We start from the raw sequence: 13,239 nt of genomic DNA, 5'->3' as shown, positions 1-13,239 counted from the left end.
GGATATCTAAGTCTTGTTACAATATTTGTATTGTTTAATATTTGATAATTTTAGGAAGAATTTTGTTATTCAACTCAACAATGTTACTTGTTTTTGTTCTAAGATACTCAATGACAACTCTCAGGCAAGTTTCAGTAAAATGTGAAGATATAATTAAAGATTAATGATTTAAAGAGAATAATAAGATAAGAGTACACATAATGTACTCTTAACCCTGTAGTATAGAGTAGCTTCATAAGTTTCGACATTAACTTTTAGCACAACTACTTTATTAATTAAGTTAAGTAAGCACTGCAATAGTATAATAGTTAGTGATAATAAATGATAATATTTAGTTTGTTGTTATTTAATACCTATATTTGCAACTACGTTTACTACACAGAAACTCCAAATTTTGAACAACTTCAAAAGATCACCCCCCCCCCCTCTAGTGTGGGATACAACATTCTATGGTTGAGCTATGATAAACACAAAGAATCATTTCCAGAAAAAGATATGGCAAACAATATTTCAATTTTTATTTTAGGAATATGGGTTTAGCAGCATATCTCCCATTGGACCACAATATTGCTTTTCACAAGAAGCTTGGTCTGGTTATTTTTGTTTCAGCATGGCTCCACACAATCATGCATCTCTTCAATTTTGGTAAGTGAAGGGGACTATAGGTACGAACAAGAGCAAGTAGTGTTAAGAACCTTCCAGCTGTGATTTAAGGCACTTTTTGGTTGATATACTTGTTTTATTTTGTATAGGGCTAAATGAATAAAAAAAGTTATGGTCTACCATGGTCTTGACGAAAAAATTTAAAATGTATAATAAGTTGAGATTATAAAACAGCAAATGCTTTGACACAGTTTAATTAATTTTCTTTTGCACTTTACAGCATTTGACGATGTTTTATTATATTTCAAACTTTACATTGCTTAACATCACTTGATCTCGTTCTATCATAGTCCCCTTTTCTCACATGTAAATATGTTTAATTGTCATTCTTATTTTTAAAAATAAATTAATACCATAATGTTTATTTTTCAGGTTTAAATATTCAGCCAGATCCAGTTTTATTTGTCCAACTCTCAGCCAAATATTGGGCCAAGGTGGGTTTAAAATATCTCCATTGCAATAGATTTTGTAAATCAAAATTTTATTTCAACTTGATTCTTTTAATAATTGGCATCTGAAATTGCTACACTTTAACTTCATATTTGACAGAGTTTCTTTATTGGTATACTAGGGGCTTTTCCCCTTGAGGCCTCCATGGGCACTTGAGAGGGGAGGCGGGAGTTGAAGTTACCACCCATTTTTTAAAAAATAAAGGAAAAAACATTTTTTTGGGGGGGAGGGAGGCATTTTTATCTAGGGGCCAGTTATCTTGAGATGGTGGTGGTACCCATCCTCAAAATAGTTAAAGGCCATCCCAGAACCTATGAGACGCTACATTGTTAGGGATAGCCATAAAGGTTCATGTGTTAGTAAGATCCTTTGGTACAGACATACAAATAGAAAGGCATCCTGTTACTTTCATATATTGATAATAAAAGGAGGGTGGTGACTGGACAACAATTGGTTATAATGTTCCATCTGGCTGTCAACTTGTACCTGTCAATCAAACCAATAGCAGGTTAATATTTGGCAATTTTATTTTCTTAAGGTATACTTTTGTCATATATTTATGTTGTGATGTCATATATTTAAGTTTGCAGACATATGTTAGTTGTTACTCTTAATTACTCTTTAATTGCTCTCAGAAAGAATAAAGAGAAAATATATTTAAGTCAGTTGATATTGAGAGTCCTAACACAGAACATTATCTGGTTTGGGTTCGAGTCTTTATTAAGACCAATACAGCTATTCACAGACATCCTACTACTTTAGATAGTTTGCATAGGCAGATATTCTACCCCTTCAAAGTGCATAGTTAATTAATACATTGTATTAATTAAACAGACAGTCATCCTGTTGCTTGGTGTCCTGATATACAGACAGACATCCTGCTACTTCAGAACTTTCCAGCTTTAAATAATCAGTAGTTTTGACTTATCAATATATAATCTTATTTACTCAAAAACTGCATTTAATCCAATATAATAAATACTTAAAAATCTGTTTGCATTTTGAATTGAATATTAAGTCTACTCTATCATTAACTTATGTAAGTCTGTCTATTTCACATTTGGCGCAGTCTTATTGTGCTACGTGTTATTTAGACCTGCTGCTGAGTTAAGGGTGGGGGAAGTGGTGTTTAATTTGAAGTCAATCACTTTTTGAGATTTTTTTATCTCGGATTTTTCACAGTTTTGTTTTAATTTTTTATATTTCTAACTTGATTTATATTTCAGGTTTCTGTGGAATTTCATTCTTTAACTCTTCTGATCTAAATTTCACGGCGAATCTAGTTCTAGTGCTCGGATATGGCTGATGGAGAAAAAGGAGAGTGGGGTAAAAATGAAGGCAAGCGTGGACGGCCGCCTAAGCGTCCTCGGGAGACTGACAGTCAGGATGATGATGGAACTCCCGAAAATTGGGAGGAGGATGATGCTGTGGCTGAGGATGTTGGTGCAGGTGCCAATGCGAATGTGGAGTCGGCGTTGGGCGAGGTGGAGAATGACGTTGTGCCTGAAAGCATAAAAAAATATGTTAGGGCAATGTTAAAGGAACATACGACTGTCAAAGGTCAGGTGGATAAGCTAACGGCGGCGAATAAACGGCTGGAGAATAAGGTGAAAGAGTTCAAGAATTCTGATGAGCATAAGAAGTTAGGCTATGATGTTGATTTGGCTACTATTAAGAAAAAGGTGGCGCAATTGCCAGCGGATGGGGATATTAGCGGTTTTTTGTATGAGACAAGTATGGGGGCTAGTGTATCTGCAGTCAAAGCGATGGGAGATGATTCGTTTAATACATCTTTCATTAATCGTTTGAGTGTGGAGGCTAAATTGGATTCTACAAATTTTGAGGCTAAAAGGGTGAAAAGTGCTCCTGGACATTTGAAGTTTTCGCAGATTGAGTTTTTGGGTCCTGTTGGGAATGGAAATTGGATGAATGTTCGTGAGAGTTGTCTGACCGAATATGAGAATCAATTGTTGGATATATTTCCTTTAATTGAGGAAAGGGCTGAAGTGCTTAAGGCCTATAAAAAGGTGGCCGGCGGTAGTGTAAGCCAACAGACTGTAGAGGAGCAGTTTAAGGAGTTTTGTCTTGTAAGAGGAGTCAAGTGGGATAGTGATTTTGTGCGGGATGCTCCATTTTGGGATGGAAACATTGATTTTGAGGATTATTTCTTATCCTTATGGAGGGTTGCTCGGTTCGCAAAGTTGGAGGATCCTATGCTTTTCAAGGACGTCCTGTACAATAGGATTTTTGAGTGCAAAGGGAAGAAGATGGGGAGGCTTATTACGCCGGAGGCTAATGCTTCCCTAAGTGCTTTAGGTTATTACCTGTTGATAAGAAGGTTGGTGATACCCTTTGCGGATACAGAGTCGGCTACTGAATTCTTCTACGCCCTGAAACAAAAGAGTGGTCAGAATGTGGATGTGTTTTTCAATGCTAAGTTACGGCTGTTTAGGCTTATGCATCCTGGTCAAATTTCTAGACAATCTTGGCGTGATTTCTACAATAATGTGGCTAAGAATTTGCTGTTTTCTGATTTAGCTAGAGATATGGCTAATTTCATTGAATCTATGCATTACCTGGAAGATTACAGTGCTTTCTTGACTTATTTGATTCGCAGAGGTCAGCATTACATAAGCTGGGCCCGTTCTGGACACGTTTCACCTGAAAATGTAACGTCCTGTTATTCTCAGGCTATGGAAGGGTTGAGGCTAGAGGATTCTAGGGAGGTAAAAGCTAGGCCTGTAATCAGTGAAGTGCATGTATCTGATATGGAGGGCAGGACTGAGATTGGCGATAATAATGCGTGGATTGAAGGGGATGATGATATTCCTTGGGATCAGGTTGAGAACGTGATTGGGGCTTTGAATTCGAAGGCTAAAACTATGATTTGTTGGTATTGTGGGAAAAAAGGTCATGTAGTGGCTAGTTGCTGGCAGAAGAGAGACGGTAAGCCGCCAGCTCCTGATTCTCGCATAGGAAAGACCAAAGCTAGGTTTTTCTCAGCGGGTAGCGAGAAGAAAGAAGGTCCTGGGGTGCCTAATAATAGGGTAATACCTGAGCAGTTTCTGAAGAAGACGGTCAATCAGGTGGGGCCTGTTGTGGATTCTGAAAAGAGCAGAGATGAGAAACAGTATGAGGCTATGATTGCTGACATAGCTAGGAACAATTTTCAGCAATATCCTATGTAATGGATATGATTGATTCGATATATAAATTTCATTTGAAATGAATGAAATTTATAGATCGTTCTTTTATTCGTATTCATTATATAGGCTATAGTACTGTAGTTGATTTTTTTCTGCGTTTGCTATGTGTAATTAGTTAATTTTGCTGTTTTGTATTCAGATAATTGCTCTCAACTTTATAAAGTATTACTGTCTTGCTTATTCTTCAGTCAAGGTGTGATCGTGTTAATGAAAACAATATATATATATTTATATATATATATATATATATTCTATATATTATATTTTGATAGGTACCTATGCAAAGTTGAAGTAAATGTTAAAAACTTTGAGAGGTACTTACTTGGATGGCAAAAGGCTTGGTGTGTAGCTGTGTGTTGCTGGTAGTCTGGAAGGTGTACAGGATTTCATAAATCGAACAGTATGTTGGCGGCTGGTAACGGATGGAGGGCTGACTGCTGTGTAGTGGAATGATGTATATCTAAAATTTGAAATTAATTGACATGGATATATTAATTATTTGTAATCCTGCATGGAGATTTTAATTCGAAGATTGTGAAGTTTTTGAAGATAACTAAAATGCCTATTTGTGCGGATTTAGATTTCTTTGTGCCAGGGGCTGATATTACGATGAAGGAGTTAGGAATTATTGATACAGGGAATAATTTTAATTCTTTAATATCTAGAGAAATTCTTGATAAACATGGAATTGAGTTTTGTCCTGCTAAATTATCAGCGTATTCAGTAGATTTAAAGAAAGTTAATATTATTGGATATGTCGAGTTGAAATTTAGATTTGCTGGAACTCAAGCTGTATTTACGGAGACATTTTATGTACCTGAGGTGACGAGTAGGTTGGTGAATCTTGGATCTGATTTCCTGAAAAAGAATAAAATTAACATTTGTTTGGATGAGGATAAGTTTGAATTTTGTGGGGAATCTGTTCCTATTAATTCCTGTTTACAGAAACAGGTGGTGGCGGAGGTACAGAAAATTCCTATTTTGTCCGGACGAATGAATTCTGAAATTCCATCTAAACCTACCTTGCCAGGGATAAAGGAGGGGGGTGGGTTTGGAGAGTTATATTCAACGAAGTATAATGTGAAGTTGCTGGACAAAACTATTTTTTATCCTGGAGGATCTACAGCTGTTGTGCATGTGACTGGATTAAAGAATGATGGGCTTTGGTACGTGTCCCCTAATTCTTCTAAGATGACAAGTGGCAATGGGATTATGATTATTGAGGGAGTGTATCAGCCACGGAAAGATGGGTCCTGCGTGGTTAATGTAGTTAATGCGTCAATAAAACCTATTACCTTGCTGAGAAATGTGAAGATGGGGCATTGTTTCGTCATGGATAATCAAGATGTCACCTGTAATAAAACAATTAATGAGTTGGATAAGCCAGAAAAGTTGTCGGGGCAAAAAATGCATGAACGGGTACAGTTTATTATTCAAAAATTGAAGTTAGATGAAAACCAGATGATTAAGGAAAATCCAGAATTGAAACCTAGGATTATTAAAATTTGTTTGGAAAATTTTGATATCTTTTCAATGAATGATTCAGATATTGGTGATTGTCGATTAATGACATATAATATAGAATTGTTACCTGGAGCTAAACCTGTAAAGGCCAGAAATATTCCATTGAATCCAGAGTACGATGCTAAGTTGAAAGAACAGTTAACCAAATGGCTGGACGCCGGCATCATTGAAGAGGGTTTCTCGGATTGGTCTAGTCCTATTTTTGCTGTGAAAAAGAAGGCTGCACCTGGAGCAGAGGCTAAGTTGAGGTTTGTCATCGATTTCCGCAATTTGAACAACGTGACTAAGCGGGTGGCGTGGCCGCTGCCACTGATTTCTGATAATCTGACGAAGCTGGGTTCTGGCAAGGTGTTCAGTACTCTTGATTTGACAGCTGCCTACCATTCGATGACTATGGATGAAGACTCTAAACCGTTGACAGCTTTTAGTGCAGCAAACAGGATGTATTTGTTTAACAGGTTGCCATTTGGGTTGTGTAATGCACCCAGCCTGTTCTGTGCTTTGATGGATAAGGTGCTGTCTATCCTGCCAGGTATGTATGGATTCTGTATCAGTTACTTGGACGATCTGATCGTGTTTTCATCAAGTCCAGAGGAACATGTAGAGCATCTGCAGGCACTGTTTCAAGTTCTTAGGCAGGTCAACCTGAAATTGAATTTAGATAAGTGTGATTTATTGACTAGAGAATGCCATTATTTGGGGCATATTATTAGTGCCGATGGATTGAAAATGAATCCTGCATATTTGGAACGGATTAAGGATTGGGGCAAGCCTAGAACAGGGAAGGAGTTACAGAAGTTTTTGGGATTTACCAATTATTACAGAGGATATTTTGCTGATTATGCCAAGAGGTCGTGCATGTTGGATAGTCACAGGAATGACACTATAATAAAGTGGACAGAAGAATTGAATAGAGTATGGACTGAATTTATGGAAATGTTCAAGACTGAGATGTGTAAAGGCTATCCTCAATGGGATAATCCTAATCTTTTTATCGTGGATGTAGATTATAGTTCTCAGTATTTTGCAGGGATTATTTCGCAAGAACAGGATGGTGTAGAGAGAGTGTTTGGTGTCTGTAGTAAAAAGTGTAATGCTGCGGAACAAAATTATCCTTCCTATAAAGGAGAATTAGGTGCATTAGTATATGCATTAAAGAATTTTTTACACTTTTGTAGGTTTCGTGAATTTTTGGTTCGGACAGACAGTATTTCACTAGTGCATTATAAACGTTGGGCTAAAGGATCAATAAACGGTGTCACCTATCGATGGATAACTTTCTTGCAAAGTTTTGACTTTACAGTTATCCATCGACAGGGGACTAAGCATGTGAATGTAGATTATTTGTCGAGAACTGAGTTAGATTGTAAGGAACATCAACTGAAGGATTGTCAGGAGTGTAGAGAGACAGATAATAAAATTTTGGATCCTTACCTGGATGATTCACCATTTCTGGATCAAATCTATTCCATTATGCAGGTACATTCTGCAGAGGATGAGGTGGATGTTGAGTTTGTCTGGCAAAGTAGTCTTCAGCAGGACGAGATCCTAAATGAAATAAGGTTATGGATATTGGAAAGGAGACAGTTGTCGTCTTATGAGAGGGCGGAGTTATCGGGCAGAAAAGAACTATTGTACAATCTTATTGGCCATATGTATGTGCTAGAGGGGGTTGTAATTTTCAGACAGCCTTTGGCCGAAGGGGGTTTTGTCGAGAGGCCTGTAGTGCCTCTTTCTTTATACAATGATATATTTGATTCAGCTCATGGTGGATATGGTTCTGGACATAGAGGTGTGCAGGAGACAATACGTAAAATAAATGAGAGATTTTTTATGCCTGGCGTGAACAAGTTTGTGGAATCGAGAATGCGAAGTTGTATTACATGTTTGAAAAAGGCTGGAAGTAATCCTAAACATGTTTCACCTATAACTCATTCTGTTCAAAGTAGTGAAGTTTTTGCTAATATGTCAGTGGATCTAGTTGGTCCTTGGACTCCATGTTATCATCAGGGACAGACGGTTAAATTTGTCTTAATCATGGTTTGCTTATTTTCTAGATATGTTTTTACATGTCCGTTGGTTGATGCTAAAACTGAAACAACTGTAAAGGCTATATTGGAAAATTTTGTACCTACCTATGGTTTATTTAGGGCTTTGAGATCGGATAGAGGTACAAATTTTACAAGCAGTGTGTTTAAAGGTGTGATGAAAGGATTGGGGGTGGATACTGTCCTAATTCCCCCCAGGAATCCGAATTCGAATCCTGTAGAGAGGCAAAATCAGAGTTTGTATGCTGCTTTGAAAGTAGATGAAAATCATGGAACAAAGGACTGGGCTAAAAAATTACCTTTGGCTACGTTAGTGATTAACTGCTCCAAGAGTTCTAGAACTGGCTATTCTCCATTTTTTCTGGTTTTCGGTCGGCAGCCACGTATTCCCCTCGATTTTCTGTCACCAGTCCCGTCTGTTGAATCTTCATCCTCGCGGTCGTATTTGGAATTTCTGAAAAATATGGAGGATGTAATTAAGAGAATTTCTACAAAATCCAAGTTATATTTAGAGGTTCAAAATAAACACAGAGTACAGAAGGAAGCATTGAGGGTGACAGATGTTTGTTATGCTTTCTTTAATATTGTGAAGACTGACGTGTCCAAGAAATTACAGTCTTTTTATGGAGGGCCTTTTATTGTAGTTAAGAAATTTTCGGATGCATTGTATGAGTTGGCACCTTTTGGGAATAATCCTATCAAGAAAAATCAGGTTGTGGCTAGAGATAAAATTCGAAAAATTCATGCTCGAACGGAAGTTTTAGGAGAGGAGGTTAATTTTAACGTTTTTCCTTTACCTGAAATTTGTCCGTCCGATGAGATATTTTTGGAGGTTGATAATATGCCTGTAGAGAGGGAAACTGTAGAGGAGAGAGAGAGTGAAGATGTTGTGTATTTGTCATCTGAAAATGATGGTTTTGAATTGGCAGAGGAAAGACAGAGTGACGGGATTCAGGAGAAGGAGAGTGAGGTTGAGGTTGATAATGACAGAGTTTCAGGGGATGGAAATGAGTGGAACGTTAATAGAGAAATTATACCTGTAGGGGAAGGAGTAGAGGTGGGAGTGACAGATGAATCTGTGGTGCCTGCTCCTGTAGTTGAGGGTAATTTTGACGAGGTTGAGCTTCCATCGGAACAGTCGTTTTTGACTACGGCGCCGCCGCAATCTTCACCTGAAAGATTAGTTACAATTAAGAAAAGTGGATCACGGGTGGCGAAATATTTATGGGACACTGGGAGGAGGTTAAGATCTTAGGTAGGGGGTCCTGTGGTACATGTTCAGATAGGAACTCGAGGACGGAGAAAGTAGGGAAAGGAGAGCTGATAATAATTATTTTTGAAAAAAAATATTATATAAATATATATAAATATTATAAAAATATATTATAATAAGAGTTCATGAATTGTTATTTGATTATTTTAATAACAAATATGTGCTGACAAAGCTAGTAGGTGGAGAGTTGTTCTACAATGAAAGGCTAAATTAGTTGATATTTGCGGGTGAATTGGTGAACAGTTATCAGCTAATAATGTCTGGTCATAATAATAAATTCAAATCAGGTAAATATTTTTTAATTTGGGGATTGTGTTTAATATCCTGTGGGGCTGATGTGATACCTGTGCTAGTAAAGGAGTGTGTTGGCGACGGTCCTGAATTGAGGGCTTCAGAATGTACAGTGTTTGGACAGCATGAGTTTAATGGAACAATCAGTGGTCATCTGTTAAAAAAAGTAGGAGTGAGATTTTTGCCCGCGGTACAATGTCACGTCGACAGAACGGTTCACACCTGGTATTGTGGCAAATATAGCCACATACATTTAGGGGCACCAGCTGTGGTTAGTAGTGATGAGTTAATTTCTAGTGAAGATTGTAAAAGGATGGAGGAACAGAGGGTGTTAGACATAGATGGACGGCGGTTGCCTGTAGCGTTTTATGATCGGTCAATGACTTATTTCATAAATGGTACCATTCTGTATGAGGATATGATGACGTATGGGATTGACCCTCAGTGCAGAGGGGATGGTATTTATTTAAATAATACCTTTGTGCCTAATACTTTTCAAGAAGTTCAAATTACAAGTTATTTGAAAAATATACAAATTTCAATGTTACCTGATAACAGTTGTTTTCTTGAGGATCAGTTCATTGGTGCACATTGTCTGGAGTCTGATCTGCGGCTTGGGCTTGATCGAGTGATAGTTCACAATAAATCACAGGAAGATAGACGTCATTTTAGTTATTTTCGGACTGTTGAAATTGTAAATTTAACTTTGTTTACATTTTCTAATATGGCGGATGATGCTAATAATCAGGGTGGCCAAAGTTGGTTGGCGATTTCTCCACAGTTTTCGTTGGGATTGAAACTGGGGAAAAAAGTGGAGTTTTCTGACTTTCTGACTGATTTGCATTATTTTCATACCAACGTTCCGGATGTATTTTTGTGGATTACAACAGCTAAAAAGAATTTTTTTCCTTGGATGCGAAGAAAGGAGGAGGATGGTGCTTTATTACTACAGCTAACTTCTTCATACCATCAGGTGGAAAGGATTTTGCAGGCAGAACAGGGGTGTTGGGAGAATAATTTGTTTCATTCCAACATCAAACAAGTCGGAAATTTGTTGGTACAACATCTAGGGGAGATGGAACTTGTGTCTGTATGTAAAAAAAGATGGTTGAATGTGACTTTAGGAGCAAATTTGCCGTGTTATCTTGGTCATTTTTCTTTGTTCATGGACGGTAGAATTGTTGCTGTAGAACCGTTCACAAGATTAGTTAAAAATGTTTCCTTGTTGATGGTTGTCGAGTGCAGGAAAAATCCAGTATTTGTGAGAGTTAAACCTGGATTATATCTAGGCAACAAGGGGGCAGGAATGCAGCTGGTTCAGACTAAACGGCTGGAGGATAGTTGGTTGAAGGTACCGTTGAATTTTGAGCATCTGTTGGATAAGGGAGAGAAAGGACAGGTGTTGGAGTCTGTGGAAGAGGCTAAACTTTCGGAATTGGCTGCTAATTCAAATGCTTTTGTTGTAGAGGTTACAGAAGATTGGTTTGTACATTTGTATAATACCTCGATTGATTGGTTGACTAATAGTTGGCAGCATTTTGTTATGGCTGTGATGGGTGCTGCGGGGGTGGTTGTTGGATTGCTGTGTGTTGGTTGTTTGGGCAAACTGTGTAACTGCGTTAAATTTTCGCGTTATCGGGAAGACAGTAATTAAAATTTGGCATCCCTGATAAATATAATTTGTGTAAAGTATTTCGTTTTGAATGTCGTCTTATATATGAAAAATGTTAAAATATTAAAATATTAAAATGTTAATATTTAATTATTGATTATTATCAGGAAATGGAGATGGAAACGAGAGGCGGTATCAGCGGGCGTCTGGTCGGCGGGAGGAGCGTGAACCGTCTGTTGAGATGCTGGATGTTGGTAGAGCTAATCGGCGGCATGTTGTGTATAGAAGAGATGATAGGAGGCAGTATGATGTAGAATCGCCCAGGTATGAGCCTGGGTATGATGATGAAGACGATGTTGGCAACGTGAGCCTTGAGGTTGAGCTTGATTCCAGGGATCGTCTGCCTAGTGAACAGAGTGGTTCGGAGCTAGACAGTTGGACTGAGCCTCCAACGGACAAGCCTGAACAAAAGGTGGCAGATACTAGTTCTGGTGAGGGACGGCGCAGGTTTGGTAAGTTTGTGCCAAATCAGGCTGCTGGGTCGGTCAGGACTAAGGGAGCCAGCAAGGCTTATGATGATGCTGGGGAAGGTACTTCCAGAAGGGGAGCCAGCAAGGCTTATGATGATGCTGGGGAAGGTACTTCCAGAAGGGGCGTGGTCAAGCGGCCTGCTGGGGCAGATTCTCTTGGGCCTAAACAGAAGAGGGAGTTACCAGATTTGCGTGCTGAGGTCGAGAGAAATAAGGCTGAGCGCAAGAATGACAGACGTGGTTTGGCGCCGCTCAGTGATGAAGATATAGGTAGAATCAGTAATTCTGTTGCTGTGACTCTAAAGCCTATGGTTGAGGAAAAAATTCGTGAGGCTGTAAAAGAATCAGTCAAAAGTTTGAACACTGCACAGAAACTTTGGCAGACAGACGGTCATAAACGGATTAAAGATATGTTGGCCACGCATAAGAAGGATCTAATGGAATGTATAAGGAAGGTAGATACGGAGGTGCAGCAAATAGTGGCTACTACTGCACAGCAAAAGGCTTCTTATCTGGTACAGCGTGTACAGACAGCAATGACTGATAATTGGGAAAGTAGTTCAACCAAGTTGGGACAGCAGGTGGGCCAACAGGTGGAAAGTGTTTTGGCAGGGCAGGGAACTAAGGTTCAAGAGGCTATTTCTGAGATGGCGCAAAAAGAGGCTGAAGTGCAAAGGCACCTGTCTAATATTTTTAGCGAGCTGTCCGAGATCCGGCGCAGAATAAACAATGACTTACCGGCGGCGGCATATTGGCAGTTGCAACAGGCTGGGACTTCTGGCGGTGCTGAGGCTAACAACGGGGTGATGATGGTTTCGGGAGGTGTTCAGGTCGCTGGTGGTGTTGAGATGGAGGTGGCAATGCCGGCAGATGGGTCAGCGGTTGCTGCAGAGGTGGCTGTTGCAAATGATACCGCCTCAGCGGTAAATGATGCTGTGATGGTTGCTGTAGGAGGGCCCGTAACTGCTGCAGCGAGTAATGCTGTCATGGCGGCAACAGTGGGTGTCTCGGCTGAGGTTGGTGGAGGGGCGCTGAACACTCCTCCTCCAGTGGGTGAAGGAGAGGAAGGACTTGAGGCCGGGGTTAATTTCGATGTAGGTTCACCCAGTGAAGATATTGATCCCAGTTTATTGGATCAGCCTGATGGATGGTGAAACCATGCTTAGCTGGATGGTTTCAGAAGGGGGTAAATGTCATATATTTATGTTGTGATGTCATATATTTAAGTTTGCAGACATATGTTAGTTGTTACTCTTAATTACTCTTTAATTGCTCTCAGAAAGAATAAAGAGAAAATATATTTAAGTCAGTTGATATTGAGAGTCCTAACACAGAACATTATCTGGTTTGGGTTCGAGTCTTTATTAAGACCAATACAGCTATTCACAGACATCCTACTACTTTAGATAGTTTGCATAGGCAGATATTCTACCCCTTCAAAGTGCATAGTTAATTAATACATTGTATTAATTAAACAGACAGTCATCCTGTTGCTTGGTGTCCTGATATACAGACAGACATCCTGCTACTTCAGAACTTTCCAGCTTTAAATAATCAGTAGTTTTGACTTATCAATATATAATCTTATTTACTCAAAAACTGCATTTAATCCAATATAATAAATACTTAAAAATCTGTTTGC

General features: G+C 38.8%; 1 protein-coding gene and 2 long non-coding RNA genes across 3 annotated transcripts in view; 1 reads left to right on the top strand and 2 right to left on the bottom strand.

Annotated features, from left to right (window-relative positions):
* Positions 1–13,239, top strand: part of LOC145325075 (NADPH oxidase 5-like) — a 38,217-nt gene that overhangs the window by 8,686 nt on the left and 16,292 nt on the right. Inside the window, exons 20-23 of the mRNA XM_080167909.1 lie at positions 55–124; positions 527–645; positions 1,036–1,097; positions 1,542–1,621. Coding sequence (XP_080024035.1) covers positions 55–124; positions 527–645; positions 1,036–1,097; positions 1,542–1,621 — 331 coding nt within the window. The remainder of the gene's footprint in view (positions 1–54; positions 125–526; positions 646–1,035; positions 1,098–1,541; positions 1,622–13,239) is intronic.
* On the bottom strand, positions 4,638–5,904 carry LOC145324020 (uncharacterized). The gene is made up of 3 exons (XR_013881170.1): positions 5,615–5,904; positions 5,137–5,177; positions 4,638–4,779 (listed from the first exon to the last, which is right to left on the bottom strand). It is a non-coding gene; the product is annotated as an uncharacterized LOC145324020 (long non-coding RNA).
* LOC145325076 (uncharacterized) lies at positions 6,007–8,292 on the bottom strand. Its single transcript, XR_013881393.1, has 3 exons — positions 8,191–8,292; positions 7,278–7,391; positions 6,007–6,488 (listed from the first exon to the last, which is right to left on the bottom strand). It is a non-coding gene; the product is annotated as an uncharacterized LOC145325076 (long non-coding RNA).

Source organism: Acartia tonsa, chromosome 7 (assembly GCF_053477335.1).
Source record: "Acartia tonsa isolate MP-2025a chromosome 7, ASM5347733v1, whole genome shotgun sequence".
Classification (NCBI taxonomy): Eukaryota; Metazoa; Arthropoda; class Copepoda; order Calanoida; family Acartiidae; genus Acartia; species Acartia tonsa.
The sequence above is the reverse complement of the archived record's forward strand: the minus strand, read 5'-3'. Positions and strand labels throughout refer to the sequence as shown.